The 17,746-nt window shown below is 37.3% G+C and overlaps 2 protein-coding genes and 1 non-coding gene across 4 annotated transcripts in view; 2 read left to right on the top strand and 1 right to left on the bottom strand.

Moving 5' to 3' along the window:
- The window catches only part of pcnt (pericentrin), a 47,580-nt gene extending 46,641 nt beyond the window's left edge, over window positions 1-939 (top strand). The window contains exon 53 of the mRNA XM_051896208.1: window positions 455-939. Coding sequence (XP_051752168.1) covers window positions 455-498 — 44 coding nt within the window. The 3' untranslated portion in view covers window positions 499-939. The remainder of the gene's footprint in view (window positions 1-454) is intronic.
- A 978-nt stretch (window positions 940-1,917) lies between these two features.
- On the top strand, window positions 1,918-1,990 carry trnak-uuu (transfer RNA lysine (anticodon UUU)). Its single transcript has one exon. It is a non-coding gene; the product is annotated as a tRNA-Lys (tRNA).
- Window positions 1,991-2,312: 322 nt separating this feature from the next.
- Window positions 2,313-13,949, bottom strand: atg9a (ATG9 autophagy related 9 homolog A (S. cerevisiae)). 2 transcript variants are annotated; one of them, XM_051897507.1, is made up of 16 exons: window positions 13,805-13,949; window positions 13,446-13,507; window positions 12,845-12,992; window positions 10,501-10,543; window positions 10,302-10,367; window positions 10,010-10,159; window positions 9,760-9,901; window positions 8,773-9,521; window positions 8,464-8,617; window positions 7,600-7,779; window positions 7,233-7,472; window positions 6,791-7,026; window positions 5,477-5,594; window positions 5,017-5,221; window positions 4,790-4,932; window positions 2,313-3,722 (listed from the first exon to the last, which is right to left on the bottom strand). In XM_051897507.1, exons 3-16 carry the CDS (start codon window positions 12,945-12,947, stop codon window positions 3,714-3,716), a joined length of 2,538 nt encoding a protein of 845 aa, XP_051753467.1. In that variant the 5' UTR covers window positions 12,948-12,992; window positions 13,446-13,507; window positions 13,805-13,949; the 3' UTR covers window positions 2,313-3,713. The 2 variants fall into 2 exon arrangements, with proteins under 2 accessions (XP_051753467.1, XP_051753468.1); XM_051897508.1 differs by lacking the exon at window positions 2,313-3,722 and having other exon boundaries at window positions 4,784-4,932.
- Window positions 13,950-17,746: the final 3,797 nt, after the last annotated feature.

The raw sequence follows: 17,746 nt of genomic DNA, 5'->3' as shown, positions 1-17,746 counted from the left end.
TAGTATTTGTGTTTTATTAGGATCCCTGTTAACACTGAAGGTGAAAGGATCCAAAGCCTTAATTAAATAATGGCCATTTGTGACTTCTGACCTTACCATCTTACAGTCCCCAGAGCGGACAGGAGGCATAGCCTCCCTGATACCATGAGCTATCGGCAGAAGTGGTTTCTAGAAAATAGAACCTGGCTGTATTTGAGTTGTTTGGCACCGGGGTCCATGCGGCCTTTAGGTGAGTGACAGTCTGGCCTCATTTCATGTTACCCAATCACAGCAGCTCAAAGACAAATTCACCTTCTTGTGTGATCAGTCACGTTCTGGATGGGCTTGTTTCACAGAGGTGTGCATGCCTGTTCGTCTGCACCAATACTCCCCTGTGCTGCAGTTGGCAGGTTAGGCAAATACACACGGCTGATGTCATTTCTGATCATATTGTTTTTTTTTTTTTTTTCCCCAGATTCACCAACAGTGCTTCCATATGCCAGAAAGTCTGACCGATGAATGAAGAAATCTGACCACTAGTGCCAGTCTGTTCAAATTTTTTTTTTTTTTTTTTTTTTTTTTTTTTTTACACATTCATAAATAGTTTTTAATTGCTATCTTCTTGTTGTTGTCATGCATTTTAATTTCAGCTAAAACGTCACCAATAACGTGGTTTTTTATTTTATTTTATTTTTTTGCAACCAGTGCTGGTCATTTTTTCACTTTGTTTTTTGTAAACAATTTTCAATGGTCTGTAAATGTTCACAGTTTATATTCTTTTTTTCTTTTTTACATGTTGTCCACAGTAAGCATTTAAGACTTTTGCACTTGAATTTGTGGTTTTTAATGGATGTCACTGTTTAAATGCACATGGTTGGACATGTTTTGTAAAATGTTTTATATAGTTTTTTATGGACAGTATTTCTATGAAAATCAATAAATATTTTAGTCTAAACTGAATTATTCGTTTGTCATTTCTATTGAAATAGTAGGAGTAGCTCTGCTTGAAGTTATTCTCATGGTATTATTTGTACTATATTTAATTTGTTTCTTCTTTTTTTTTTTTTTTTTTTTTTTTTCTTTTTTTTTTTTTTTTTAAACCCTGTGTTGCACCTCGTGGTAACACATTTTCTTAACTTTGCAAGCACATGATGCATATAAAATGGTTAATAATGAAAGGAAGAAAAGAAGCTCTTTTTTACAGTATGTAAGTAATGAAGCCAGTTTTACCCATTCATTAAACTTTGACTCTCAGTAATAAGAACTAGTTTGCACAAATACAACCCGGTTTCTTCGACACCGGAATAATGCAAAACGTTCTCAAGCACGAGGTCACGTGTCTGCAGTAGTTGTATTCAACGTTTGAATAAACACCCCTTTGTGCAGAAAATTAGGAAATGTAAACCTAAGGAATTTAAAGGGAAATATAGGAGTAGTTAGTATATTTTTATAAGCAGTTTATAGGCAGAATTAACTTAAGGTTACAACTAGGTTTACATTAAACATAATACCAAAAAGTCACTCGCTCGATACGACTGAAAGGAGTGTTGTGTAGCGTAGTTGACACTGCGCATGCGCTGAAACTAAGCACGTTCTGAATAGTTGAAATGCACGTTAACGAGTATGTGAATCGGATTGTGAAGTTTAAGGCACATATATACTGATCTTTTCAAAATCTGAAATCTGATTGGAGTTATTCGTATTGACGAAAATGAGAAAACATGCGTTTATATTACATTTTGTAGTGCTACCAGCGTGCTTGCTGCTGTAGATCACGTTCAGTGTTTGTTGTTCATACCCCACCTTTCGCGAACTCATCTAACACATTATAGTATAGCTTGTGTATTTACTTGTTTCTTTCATTGTTTATTTATTCAATTTGGTATTGATAAAGAAAGAGGTTGGTGAAAAACGGGGGCGCCGTGGCTCGTTTTCAGGGCCCGGATAGCTCAGTCGGTAGAGCATCAGACTTTTAATCTGAGGGTCCAGGGTTCAAGTCCCTGTTCGGGCGAAACATTTTTCATTACTTTTACTAACGAAAAAGTAATGTACCAGTACAAGTGGTTAAATTAAATGTGTTCGGTTTATTTTCAACCCTTTAATTCTCGAACTGGTAAAAACATTAAGATTTGTTCTGAATAGGTTTGCATACAAAATCATATGTATTTTATACATACGTTATGAAACCATTCTTGACACGAAAACGACTAAAACCAATCATAATGGCATCCCTAAATGCATTTTTTTCCCACAAGGATGATTTATTTTTTGGCACAGTATTTGCACTTTGGCCCTTTCAAATGTAATGGTCTGAAATTAAAATATACACAAACTATTAAATACATTTTATTGATGCATTTTAAACTGTACAAAATGTAAATATACAACACAGTCTAGAAAACTGAAAACAAAAGATAATGGAAAATGCACAGCTGCAGTTGCTAGATTAGTTAAGGTCACAGAAGCATTTTACAGGCCAATTATTACAAACGCATACCAGAATAAAGGTCAAGGGTCATGCACAATTTGCACCTTGAACACTACATAAGCACAATGTATGTGAGCAGTGTGAGATATGAGAAATGTCAGTTCATGTGAAACAAAATGTACACTTTTTCCATTTTATGTAGTGACGGTCTATGAATGAGATCCAAACATCTTTGCAGTCGCACACAAATTACACAAAGGTTTGTCTACTTCCTCTTAGTAGTTATGGGTTTGAGGATGGAAGGTGCAGCAGTCAATCACCCAATAAGTGTCATGCACTTTTTGGGCAACTTCAGTGCCAAAAACAAGCCGGTCCTGAGATATCTGTAATATATAACACTTAAACCCCCCATTCTCACAAATCTTGTTTTATTCACCTGAGCCATGGTAAATAAACTGAAAATGTTACTGACAAAATCCCAGGGTTTTATCCTATAGACAGAAATATACAACTTCCTTTATAACTGCATGTTTTTAAAGACAAGAAATCTGATTTGCCCACTGCCTTTGAGTCATCCTTTGGATCTGAAAAATGATAAAGTGCATTCTTGTTTGATATTGTGCAAATAATAAAACTTAAGATCATGCGCATGCATTATTTTTACAGTGCCATGCTTGACTGATCTTCAGTGGTTTTTCCTCCTCACAGAAATCTGGGTTTGACAATAAAATCTAATTTTGCAAAGCGTTAAAGTTCATAATGGCACAGTGCATGTTATAAATATTTCTTCATCCTATGAAAACTATTCAAAGTAGCTCAGAAATTCTAAGCACAAACTTCTTACATCAACACCGACCTGTACTTTTTGACGAGAACAGAAAAGTCAAGGTCAGCTGAGCGCAATCCTACTAGACCGTTTACTCGAAGGACTAATGGGAAGGCTTTCTGTCAGCTGCTTAGTCCAGTTTGCAAATAGACTTTCCTATTCACAATGAAATGGCAACAAAAAAAAAAAAGAATTAACAGGACCAATTTTACATCTTCTATCAAGTAGGTCAATATGTAAATGTATGAATAATTGAATATTTTGATGATGTACTTCAGTGTATCAATCCCTAAAAATCTCAAACCATTGTAATGCATTTTGAAATTTTGATACGATGCCACGCTGTGACATATAATGATTAAGGCTCGGACTCTCAAGTTCTGTTCAGGAGTCAATAAATATGACTTTTGTGATCCAAAGTGTCCAAAAGAAACTGGATGGTGCGAGTCTCACTTGTGAACTTCATGTACGATATACATGTTAAGTCACCTAAAAAAACAAGAACATAGAAATAAATATTAGGAATTGAGTGCAGATCAATGTTGCTTCATATTTACCACTTGTATATGTGCCACACAAGCAAGTTTGCCAGGTCTGTGCAAAAAAAAACTAGCCCAATGGCCACTCAAAGTGAGCCCAATGCAAATTTCTCCCAAATAACCCGTGGCAACAATATAAAAGTAGCCCTGGCGAGTCCTGAAAAGTGAAGCCAAAACATTTAGATCGCCCCCTGGTGGCTGACTGCATTATAGGTCATAAACCCCACACTCTCCATGCAAACGAACAGGAGGTGAGCCAAACTAAATCAAATTACACTTAAAATAATGTTTTCCCAAAGACGTTTACTGTCATTTTAGGAAGTTCTTATCACACTGATGTAAGTTCAAGTGTTCATTTTTCTAATAAGTTTGCTTTTAGCTAGTTATTTGATGTAAAATACTACCAAAGTCTCTTTAAGACAAGTCATTTCACTTGGCGGCCATCTTTGAAACGCCTCTTGGGCATGCAAGTGCAGCTCTTATCTCTTTGAATGGGGAAACATCAAATTGTCCAAAGCTGTTTACAAAGCTAAATTTAATATTTGAAATCACCAATGAAATCTGACAACAACTGCCTCGTAAATTGTTTCTAAACGCTCAAATCATGACAAAAAAAAAAGTATTTTTCAGGCTAGATCAAGCTAATGTGCATGGGCAGTCCTAAATGCGCATCTCTTGTGTCTCATTTCGGAGGCGCCCGTCTGACTGTTTCTACAGGAACCGGAGCTTCTAACGGTCGCTGCAGTGACGCAATGACATTACCAATCGCGACTGGCTCTTATTTAGAAGGCGGGACTTATTCCGCCATATTGTGCGTTGCATTTTCTCCCATTCAAAGCAATACGAGTAATGCGTCTTGTGTTACTCTATACTCTTTGCTACTGCGCAGATTCTGGCTCCAAATGATGTCATCAGCCCAAGATGGCTGCAGCTATTTCTGACATTTTGGCTTCATTTTTCTACAGTCGAACAAAGTGGTCACATCATCCATATTTTTTTAACTGTCTATGGTTATACCTTATGGATGTGTGGTGGTAGCTCGTCCTCAGACCCCTCCTCAGGCACTGGGTCATGATGCCGGCCCATTTGGTTCTCCTCAGACCAGCCACCCATAGGCATACGAGGTGTCCTCTGGACTCGAAAGCTTCCAGAAACAGGATCTGCGGGACACATAGTTTGTTGCTCATGTTATGGAGGAGCCTTACTTTTCGTTCTTGTGAATTGCGAACAGTCATTTCTAGTACCTGAGGTTCCGCCGAAGCGCCGCTGGCTGCCGCTCTGCTGTGCTTCCCCCTGCTGGTGTGAGGTGGAGGCACAAGGGAAAGTGCTGGAACGAGGGAAGTTGCGAGCAGCTTCCACGTCTTCATTGACACTCTCACTGCTCTCGTCACTCTCCTGTCGGTGCCAGGTGTGTCGAGACAGCTCACCTCGCGATTGCTGCTTATGCATCTACACACACGTTGAATACAGTTATTAGTCTTCAGGTGCAGACTACAGACTGACATTTTTCAACAGAATGAGACAAAACATCACAAACGTTGGTTGATTTGGATGGCTTAGTGAAGGAAAAGCAGTGTAGGGAAGTGTGGGTAGTGGAAAAAAGCTTCTGCTAAATTCCATACATGTATATTTGAATCAATAGATTCATTGAATCTATTCCATAATCTAATTTTGGTTAAATCAGCTGTTCATGTGTTGCTTTACCTCATGAATGTAGAGAGCATGAATGCTCATCTCTGTGGAGGCATATTCTGATAGGACCATACTGGTTAACTGGCCTTCCCAGGCACTACTGCCAGAGCTGATGGTACGGGCATCAGTGCTAGATGAGGACAATACAAGATTTGAGAGGGAAAACAAAGAACAAATGAATGATATAATGAAAGTCAAATCATTTTAACGCGGACAGGGACCATTTAAAAATCATTCCAGCTATACAGATAAATATATTGCCTTTCAAAAGTTTGGAGTAGGTACAAGTTTTTATGTTTTTGAAAGAAGTCTCTTGTGCTCACCAAGGCTGTATTTATTTTATCAAAAATGCAGAAAAAAAACCAGTACTATTGTGAAATATTATTACAATTTTAGTCTATTTTAATGCATTTTAAAATGTAATTTATTCCTGGTGATGCAAAGCTGAATTTTCAGCATCATTACTCCAGTTTTCATTGTCACATGATCCTTCAAAAATCACTTTTCTTAATCACATTTCTTATTATTATCAACAAACAGTGCTGCTTAATATTTTTGTGAAAACCATGATGCATCATTTTTCAGGATTATTTGATGAATAGAAAGTTTAAACGAGCAGCATTTATTTGAAGTACAAACCTTTTGTAGCTTTAAATATGTCTTTACTGCCACTTTTAATCAATTTAATGCACCCTTGCTGAATAAAAGTATTAATTTCTAATTTAAAAAAAGAAAAAAATCTTACCATCCCCAAACCTTTGAACAATAGTGTATACACACACAGAGATCACCAGTTCTGAAATCTGTATATATGTAGTTGTCAGTCTATATAAACTTACTATTTAAAAAAAAAAAAAAAAAAAAAAAATCATGTGATTCTAACAAGCTGTATTAATTTGGCTTCCCACTTAATAGGAAATCATTAAAGTAAAAACGTTAACAGGACTCATTCATTAATAATTGCGCACAAGTTGCGTATTTATCATGCTAAATTTTCATAACAGGTGTGTATGTACATACATTTGTTCTTAACTTTGTTTTAATGTTGATTAACCTGGATTAATCTCAATGTGCCCGAAGCTGGTAATATGCATAAAACATGCCCAAATCATCTCAAGATAAGGGCTTTCTGCACAACAACAAGTACAGCCTAGTGTGCCATTCTGAAAATCAATTAAAATGCAATAAATGTACTTAATTTATACTTAGAATACAGAAGAGAAAAATCAACAAAATAATTAAAGCTGAAAAATTATATAAATATTAGTATTAATAATATTTTATATATTTTTTTATGATTATATAACACTTTTATTCAGTCATTACCTAGAGCCTGTCATTGCTCGCCCAGCCACCACAGCTGGATGATCCGGTCGTGGCAGTCTGGCAGATGGGTAGCTGCCTCGGAGGTGTAGACTCGTGCTGAGAGGAGAGAGGGATCGGAGAGCAGATGCTCCCTCACTCACTCCAATGGACACAGGATTGATGGAGCCCTCTCGACCCAGATGCAACGAGGCCAGAGAAGGGGGTCCGATAAGAAGATTTGCAATAAGACTGCGAGGCTGAAATGAAAAAATAACCAAAATTAGACCTCTTTTAAAAAAGAATCCATCCAGTTCTTTTTGTAATCATATTGTATTTAAACTTTCTACTTGGTCCACTTTTCATTCATATTGATTACTAATATTATGTATTAATGATAATATTTGCTATTCGTTATATATAATATGTATAATCTGACAGATGTTCAGTCCAGTCATTTGAATACCTCTGAATCAGACTGTAATGAATGTGTTGAGGTAAAGACAGGATTCTCTGCTATGACTCCCTGCTGTCCTCCGGCGGCCTCACGGTACACCTTCTCTTTCAGAAGACTGATGAAATGTGTGCTCTCCCGAGGGGGCTGCCAGTGTGGATTTGTGATCGCAAAATGCATGAGTGACAGTTCTGTCTTCCCATCTTCTGCCTGCTGATAGATGGAGGCCTCTGTTTTCCCAGCAGACATCCACTATAGTAAACCAAAAAAGGACATCAGAGACAGCAATAAAGAGAAAACTAGGTAGATGCATCTATCTACCAAAAAAGCACAATAATTGATATAATAAAAAAAATAAAAAAAAGGTTTGTGCCCTTACTGCAGGATGACCATGTTGACGGACATCCATCTGTGCAAAAGAGCAAGTATCACCGACACCGACCACATCCACAGTGAAGTTTCGGAAAAAATCGATGATCTCCAGAGATTTGCGGCGCAAGCAAAAAATGAGAATGAAGGGAGTGATGACAGGACTCAAAAGCTCCTCAAGAATAAACACCTACAAAAACAAGAGATCAAAGAGTCAGCATGAAATGAAAATCTCTTTTCTAAATGCATGTTATTGATCGTATTGTGAATAGATCACGTTTCATTTTTAGATTTTTTTCTACACTTAATTTTTAATCAAAATGTCATAACTCAATCTTCTGGTGCAACGACAGACTTCTCTCTGGCTTCTCCAATCATTTAGTCTGCTTAAACCGAACTCGGTCCAGGAGGGCCACTGTCCAGCAGAGTTTAGCTCCAACTTGCCTCAACACACCTGCCTGGAGGTACAGTATGCCTAGTAAGGCCTTGATTAGCTGGTTCAGGTGTGTTTATTTGGGGTTGTAGCTAAACTTTACAGAAGCAGGATTGGACACCCCTGGCTTAAACCTTTCTTTCAATTGCCTGCAAGCACGTATACATGCATCCACCCGATCAACAACTGATGGACAGAATCAAGTTCCTACCCTACGTTTTTTTCCATTTCGACAATCTGTTTCACTCAGATGTAAATCACAGTACAGAAAAAATACTGTTGCTACTTCCATTTGAAGTTATAAAAATGTAATTTTGTTTCTCCAATTTTTTATTTTTATTTCAGTTAATGAAAATGTTATCATTCGATTTTCATTAACAATAATAACACACTGGTCTTATGTGCAAATATAAGTATTTCTTAAACTGCTGCATGACTTACAGCCTTGTACTGAAAGAGCTGTGCGAACTCATCTCTGGTCTCATAGCGGTGGGCATTACCCTGCCAGTGATCAGGCATGTAGTGGATGTGTGCCAGGATCACTTTAAGCAGCTGTTCTGGACAGAACACCATATGCTTGTCTGGGATAAACGACCTGGGGCAGAACAAGGATGAAAGAATGAGCACAAAACTGTTCAAAGTCAAATCTCACCAGTAAATAAAATGGACAAAAAAAATGTCCAAAGACACAGTTCTAGTGATCTCTTCACTCTTAGCTTTAAAATACTATCTTTTCCTCTCTTTGCGCACCTGCAGACTGTGATGCAGACCCCAAGTAATGTGATACTGCTGAGCACGTGTTCCACAGCCAATACATCTTCATCATAAATAGTCAAAGCAATCAAAACTGCAAGTATGGAGCCAGCAAAGAATGCCACGTTCTTGGCCACCACCGTCAGTAATGGTGACATGAAGCAGTTCATGTATTTCGAGGAGGCCTTGTAGCCCTTGCTGAGGCGTGACATCAGCTCATGGTCTAGTTCATTGAAGTGTCGGAGGTAAAAACGGCCATACAGAGACCAACATCGAGCACCCAGGCTTCCCGGCTCACGCTTGATCACCTCAGTGTAGCTGAAGAACGCGTAGAGAATCTGCCAAATCAGGATAACTGGACACAAGAGAAGGTTGGCAATTCCAATCCACAAGATCCGTGAGCTCAGACGATCTGCTAGCTCTAAACGGTTCCCTCCACGTTTGTACTCTGACTTCAAACTCCACTCATTTTCAAAAAGAGATCCAGGGCCCCAGAAGAAAATCAACTCAAAGTTATACTTGAGGCCACGGGTGTAAAAAACGGTGTCGCCCAGCAGAGGCAAACGAAAGCGCACAGGTAGAAGTGACTTATTGATCATTGCGACCATGTAGTTTTTGAAACGCAGTATGCGATGGTAGATGTCAAGCTCTGATAGTTCTTTTTTGTGGATGCAAATCTGGTGCTCCTTCTGTATTTCAACAATCCTTGCCTGCACCTCCTGCCAGGTGAAATAAGGAAGGTCCGTCTATGAAAAGAAAAGGGCTGATTAAACATTTATAAAGAGTTTGAATAATATAATTCGATCAGTTACTCTGGTACATTTTCTCTGAAAATGATTAGCGATTTAAGTGGCTTCCTGGCATCAAGAAGACAGTAAGAACTCAGAAAAATGGAGTATGCTTTCTTCCAGTGCTGACTCAAACGTCTGTTAGAACCAAAACGTTTTAGTAAATGTGCTACAATGAGTTAGCAGAAAAGCTCACCATGGACATTTTTAGGGCACTGATGTAAAATGATCTGATCTCCCAGTAGCAACAGATGTTGTAGATGAACTTGACGAGACGGTGGAGCCAAAATACCCCTGATATGACAAGGATGAAGATGACCAAAACACTGTCACGGATCCTAAAACATATGTTAGCAAAGGACAGTTTGATTTATGAAGAATTATTCTGCTAGTAAGAAGCAATAACATTAATGCCACATTACTGTCATTTAATACATAAAATATACCGAGCACTGCACACGTCCACTGGTAGAAACGCATCGGGCAGCGTAACCTTTGAGGAATCAGTGTGATTAACAAACTTGTTGGCAAAAAGGATGTCATAGTCCACACAGTTAGCCAGGAACACTGTGAATGCCACCACAAACACCAGTTGCCTAGAATAATAAGTGGAAGAATTACATGAAAATTCAGAAAGGAAAATTAATGTAATCACTGATCTGTTGTTAACAGACACTACTTATGACTACTATCACTTTACACAAACATGTCATGTTTAATAAATGAATTGATACTTACACAAGCTCAAATATTTCTCCCAGAAGCATACAAGTAAATCCATTCTTCTGGTGTAGATTATAGACTTATTAAATGTTAAGAAAAATATAAGATATATGTTGGCTGTAATCACTAATTCTATGTCAATCTACTTGATCTAACATTTGAAAATGTATTTGACCCATAAACAAGCATTTAATTTCAGTGTACAAAGGATATTCTCTGGAAGAAAAGGTCTAGATTTTCAATGTGGTGCCACGGAGCTGCAATAAACAAATACATTTTATGACAAAACAACTTGGAAAAATTCACATCTAGTGTAATGGTAAGAAGCATGTTACATATCCATTGCTCATTTAAAGGGTTAGTTCACACAAAAATGAAAATTTCGTTATTAATTACTCACCCTCGTGTCGTTCCAAATCCGTAGGACTTTTGTTCATCTTTGTAACACAAATGATGATATTTTTAATGAAATTAAAAGATTTCTGTTCCTCCATTGACAGCTATGCAACTTACACTTTCAAGCCCCAGAAAGGTACTAAAGACATCACAGTATAGGGTGATCATATGTGCCATTTTCCCAGGACGCATCCTGTCCAGGATTTCTAAATTGCCTAAAATGGCTTGAGCCCTTGCCTCTTTAATCGTGAAAGTGGTCATATCGATGTGCCCCTGGAACGCGATTTAGGAACGCGATTTCTACACGGAGGTCTGTGCAAGCCACTGTTCTTATTGACAGTCTTCATGCAATGCATTAAAATGTTGTCGTATTTGCAATGCTTTGACTGTTCTCTGTAGATCCAGCCTTCTCGCAAGCCACGACTGGTCGATTATGTATAATGCACGCTATTGGTCAAATTATTTTTCAGTCATTACCTTCCGCAAATATGAAAACAAAACCAAAACTGGGACATTTAATGCAACTTAGAAATCCTGGACAGGTCGAGTCCTGGGAAAATGGCACATATGGTCACCCTATCATAGTAAAGTAATCCATGTGACTCCAGTGGTTTAACCTCAATTTTATGAAGCGACGCAAGTATGCGTCAAGTGGTAAATCTTTTTTTTTTTTTTTTTTTTGTGTAAACAAAGCATGGATTACTTTTATGGTGTCTTTACTGCCTTTCTTGGGCTTGAAAGTGGTAGTTGCGTAGACTGTCAATAGAGTGACAGAAAGCTCTCAGATTTCATCAAAAATATCTTCATTTGTGTTCTGAAGATAAACGAAAGTCTTACAGGTTTGGGACGACATGAGGGCAGGCCTGGAGTGGCCATCGGGAGAATTCCTGGTGGGCCGCTCATAAATTGGGCAGTACCACTTCGACATAAAGGCAGTTTCACACAGGACACGGAAAGCGCAAGTCAGTTCATTTTCAATGTGAGACAAACAGCGGCAAATGGCAGTGGCGATAGTAGTGTGCAAGAGGTGCTCGTAAATGTGAAATCGCATCGCTTGCGCGTGCACAGCTCATCATAGCGGTTATAAATATTATTATTAGGCCTATATAGCATATATTATGCACACCGTAAGAGGAGCCACATGACATCTCCCCTGTTTTCTCTCTATACTTCACATACACGCAGAAAATGCATGTTACATTGTGTGACTAATAATTGAATTATCTAATCACACACATTTACTTTGTATTTAAAGCAGCGCATCAATTTATGTTATGCATTAAATAGTGTTGTTATCTCATGTCACTAGGCAGAGAGCACGCAAGCTCCTTCTCTTACAAATGTGCGTACCCAAAGAGAAAAGGTGAATCCACATAGGCCTATCTACCATGTACAGAAAAGATAATAGTCATAAATTAAAAGTTTAGGTGCTAGATTTATATATGTTCTTTCTTGTTTGTTGATGTTGTTTTTTTCTGTCAAAATCATGGAAAATATTTTGTTTTAAAAAGTAAATGAGTTAACATTTAATCTTCCCTTCCAAAAATAAAAAGGCAATATCAGAACAATATCAATATTTTTATACAACTGTGTAACATGTTATTTTATAGATGACCATAGTCTAAGCCATTTTGCTGTCTGAAGTTTATTTTAGTTTATTTCACTTTTTAAGTACATTCTCAGAAAAAAGGCACAAAAGCGGTCACTTGTAGGGGCTGGTCTTAGCCATTAAAATCCCTGGCTGAAAATGGGTCCCACTCTGTGCCTACATGAGGGTGAGTAATTGACAGAATTTTCATTTTTGGGTGAACTAACCCAATATTTTACATGCCACAGACCCCCCAATATGATCATCCTCATGTAAGGGAGCCCCATCAGTTATATACTTTCAAGTATAAAGACCCAAATAATACTGTAGAAAAATTAATATTATAAATCTGTCAATTACGTAATATTATGTTTTTTCTATTGTCTGTAGTTTTGTACTGTTATACTCAAAATGTAGCACTCCATTGTGCCCCCCCTGGGAGTCCCCAGACCCCAGTTTGAAAACCCGTTATTTAAAATAAGGTTACTAAAAGAATAAAAGCATATGATTCTGTCATAAAACAGACATACACACTATGCTGCACTGTTGCTTTATTTAATATTGTGGATCTTACATTTAGATCCCTCTGGAACATGCACCAGTAGATTCTCTTCTCCAGGAGGGGAGTCGCTGTAGGACGCCTCCAGGCGCTGGTACTCTGTATCAAAGTGGGCCATCCCGCTGTCAGACCCCAAATCTCCTGTCACACACTATTCTTGTGCCTGTGGATTAAAAGAACACTTATTTCATAATAAGCACTGTATCATTATATGATACAAAACATGATTGAATATATGTGGTCTAATTTGTCTTTAAGGTCATTTAAATACATATGAACGTGAGAGACTGTACTTAAAAAAATACCCAGCCCACAAAAACATGTCAGGACTCTCCAGCAGAGACCTCATTGCGCAACAGTAGTGGGCCCACGCTCATTATAAACGTGCATATGACTCACAGTATAAGAATAAAATAACATACACACCCAAAACAATGTTTAAATCACTGGATGTTGTTGCCATTACGTGAGCAGTTTTAAAACAAGTGCTGGACTAGTCTGACGGCTTTGTCAAATATGCCAATCTCTCAGAAACAAACAATGCAAACAATGCTACTTGAAGGAACGTCTCTGCATTTAAACATATAACACTGTTTATTAAAAGATCATCTCTTACCTTGTACCCCCCGCCATTTCATTTATGAAACCAAAAGGACTACGAGACCAATTCTGCTCTTCCTATAGATGAAATAGCAAAAACATAAACACATTCAGTCCATTCTTGCAAAAGGCACAAATCAGAGCACAGTCGCATTGTTTCCTTTATAAGGCTTATATAATCCTTACATGACATTTAATACTTTAATGTTTAATAAGTAATATTTTTTATTATCCCTGGCAGGAGGCAACCAGCTATTTATGTCAACAGAAGCCTGAGGAAAATCTGAGATGCGCGTCACATTGAGAAACACCTACCTATTCAGCAACAAAACAGGCGATTCGATATTCAGAAATATTATTTGGATTAAATCTTACCTCATTCGAATATGAGGAGCGGTGATTTATGATTCGCACTCTGTTATATATGTCAAGTTCTCTTTTGTTTTCCCATTCGAAGCATTTTTAGTTTCGATTCTTGACGCACAGTATAGAGGCCGCGTCCACTGTGTGACACATTTGCTGTCCAATCAGAAGCAGGTTTTCGGTGTAAATGAGCCAATGGAATCAGGAGGCGGGTCTTATTTTAGAAAATACTGCACATAACATCCATCCCACGAGAGTACAGATACTGGAATAAATACACAGAAAGATTTAATTGTGCCTGAATGTTTAAATGACATTGAGGGTTAAATAGAAAGTGATTAATCATAGTTGCTTGTATTGTATAGGACAAAAAATTAAGCATTTTGCAGAATATTTTAAGGAAACTTAAACAAGAAATATGATAAAGTTATCAAGCAGTTCAAAAGTCCAAAGCATGCGATTATAGTATGAAGGTATTATAATACCTTTTCTAGTGCCAAAATTTTTAATTTTGGAAATGTTTACAACCTTGTGTACTAGAGAGTGTCTGGCTATACATTGGCTCCACCTTGTGACTAGTTGTTGCATGAAAAAGTAACTTAAATCATTTTAACTTTAATCATTGATATGACTTTAGATAGAAAAAGCCAATATAAAACTGTCAAACTTATTTGCATACTAACTACAGAATAAATGTATGCTGAAATTGTTTAAATCACAAAGATCTGTTGTATAATTTAGTCAGGAGATAATGGACTAGTCTAGGACAAAGGTTAAATTAAGTGTATGTGTTTCTTTATTGGCTCATTGCACTGAAATTAAGAATTATGGTATAGAGGATTATGGACTGAGTATAAATATGTTTTGCACTCTCTGTCATGATAGGCTAGGCTAGGCTACATTGATGATGTATTCAAAAGGACAGAACATAATAAAAAATGCCGCCATCACTGACTGATATGTTTACAAGAAGTTATTAAAGAACGAAGATAGTGGTACAATTGTAAAATTTATGCCCATACTTTTGATATAGCAAAATATGTTTTTGAGTAGGTGCTATAATCGATATTTTAAAGAATGGTATGCATAAGTAATTTTTCCTAAAATCACTGAAATAAGACTGTGACAGCCTCAAAGGGTCTGTAAACAGGAAAATATAGTGTTTGTAGTTGTTTAGCCAATCAGAAGACGCTTTCAGTTAAACATTTTGCGCCCTAATGGACTATATGCACGGTTACTTCCTGGCTGTAGTTAAACCAGCTCGGGCATTTCCGGTGAACTGTTAGCTGTTCATTCTGTAGTCGCTGTACATCGACAAAAAACCATCAATGGTTGACTTTTTAATGTTGTATTCATATTTTAATGCAGTTACCACATTTACCTAATTTGCCAATAAACCAGTTTTATTGATTGCAATAAAGACGAAGCTATTGGGACCGTTAAGAAACGCCGTGTCTGTCATTCGACACGCACACGCATTTTCCCCCCAGCATTTCAAATGTTATTTTTTATGTGATGACCAAAAACATTATTTGTTCATCCTTCTGAGATTGTCCCCATTGTAAAACCGAACGTTTAAAAATGTAGGAAATTCAACATTTGATAGAAAACACTTAATTAAAAAAAAAAGACAATAATTACCACTTTAACCAGCAGGTGGCGGCAAAGTAGCATTTATTTGCGCATATATCAGCTATTTCCTCTAATCGTTTTTCACTTCATTTTTGACTAAATATTAAACATTATAAAATAACTAGGTTTAAAAATACATTTTGTTAATGTGAAGTATGAAGTACTCACAAAATCTTAAGAAAAACAATAACTTTTATTGTGAATTAATTACACAGAAAGCGAGCACCGCGCTTTCCCTTTGTAATTACAGCAGCTGTCAGTCAGATGAGAAATCGAGAATAGCTCAGAAGCCGCTTATTTTTCCCTGTCAATCATTTTGCGCGTTCACAGCGTGTAGTCCATATACGGAAAGCCGGAAGTAGAAAACGCGATAGATGAACTTGGATGAGCGGTATTCATGAGTGAAGGGTGCGAAATGTTCACGATTTCTCATCTGTCAACACCTGCTTATACAGCTAAATATTCTAACAGGAATATGAGAGCTTGTAAGCTACTGTAAACAGATCCACCCTCCAAGCATCCTTTGCTTCTGCTTGACAGGTGAAATTACCATGGTTCTGCCAAAGCTGTCGTTGTCGTAAGAAATCGGGTCTTCATCAACTATCAGTTAATACTAAGTACACACAATAATACTTTGAAATATGCATACAATTTCTACATATAATGCATAATAAAACAAATTGGACATAATGTAAATTCCTCCAGTTGATAAACTGTTAAAGTCGGCAAGAAATGGAAGTTGCGATAGTATTTTCTACCCTATTGTGACGTATGTCCGAGTGAAATGACAATGTAGGGCGGGACTTGATTTTGTCCAATGGGAATTGAGTTACAGGTTGTCCCACCCTCACGCCAGTAAACACGTCATCAGAGAAGAGATGCCGTCGCAAATGGGAGGGGAAATTATTTTGATTAAAGATTACGAGGGCACATGAATAAAAAAATAATGATATGCACATATATAAATTATAAATACTGCATAAAAAAATTTCCATTTTGATTTCATAGTGATTACTAATAATAATTGTATGAATAGGGATGACGTGTTTTTGTAGGCAAAACCCGGAAGTGAGTTAGCATTTTAGGACTTACGGTTCCATCGCCCCGAAGTCAATGGGTTTTTGCTAAATCGCCTGAAATAAGGTCTGTGGTTAACAAAGCCTCTAAATATTTTCACGTTTTCATCTATGACATAAAACACACCAGTTATAACCCGCTTGTGATTTTTTAAACCTTTATTGTGTCTTAAAAACGGCGGTTGCTAACAAATTGCTAAAAGGGACTACTTCCTTTGGTGGGGACTTTAGACGTCATCATGACAAACAGGACATTTGGACAGCATTTCTCATTAAAAAGTGGATAAGTATTCATATACAGCACAAATCATAATCAGCGACCATGTTTTTAAATAAAGTTGTTTTTTAAATAAAGTTTGAGGAAGCTTGATGGTGGTGCCGTTGATCTGCATGGTGTGCTGTAGTCCGTTTATAGACTTTATTTTCCAACTTTGTTTAGGCTTCAAAATGTATAAATGTTGTGTTAACTTGTAACGATTATCTTGATAGACAAAACGTGTAAGTGTCATAACCCTTTGTTAAACACAGAGCTTATTTTTTGCGATTTTCCAAAAGTCTATGGGAAAAATGCATAGGCTTTCGATCGAGGGAACCCGTGCGCCGCTAACTTCCGGGTTGGCCTACAAAAACACGTCATCCCTGAGGTACTCTATAGAGGGCGTGTCTAAGCCTGGACTAAAATGGCTAACATTGCTTACAGCAACTTTAATTAAATATGAAGATAACCATCTCATCAACAAGTGTACCATTTTCACTTAATTTCAATCACTTATTGCAACCTCAAGTACTCTATAACAACTGAGGGATTCTCATTATGTATCTGCTTTTATTAAACGACAGAGCAATTTACCTCAAAATTGATCTTTTGTTATTGCATGCAATGAACTGGGTCAGGAAAATTGCATTACTTGATAGAATAGTTTTTAGAAAAATGTGTTTAAAAAAGTGCTGTAGTGGTGTTTGCAGCAGCATCAGTTACCAACATTTAACACACTAGATGAAAAACAGGATTTATGATTGTTTCTATTTCAGCATGATTGCCCATGTTGACCTTGCATGCATTAGTGATATTGAGGGCTGATTCAGATGAAATTCTGCCATACTGGGATTGACAGGAGGAAGGAAGGGAAACAGGGGTAAGTGGAGACCCCTCTTGCTCAGAGATGAAGTCATTCCTCTGGGGATCCTTAATTAAATTGAACTGCTGGGAACCAAATGCATCTATACACACATACTCTTTCTTACT

This window comes from Ctenopharyngodon idella, chromosome 6 (assembly GCF_019924925.1).
Source record: "Ctenopharyngodon idella isolate HZGC_01 chromosome 6, HZGC01, whole genome shotgun sequence".
NCBI classification, from domain to species: domain Eukaryota; kingdom Metazoa; phylum Chordata; class Actinopteri; order Cypriniformes; family Xenocyprididae; genus Ctenopharyngodon; species Ctenopharyngodon idella.
This window is presented reverse-complemented; position numbering and strand designations above follow the sequence as displayed.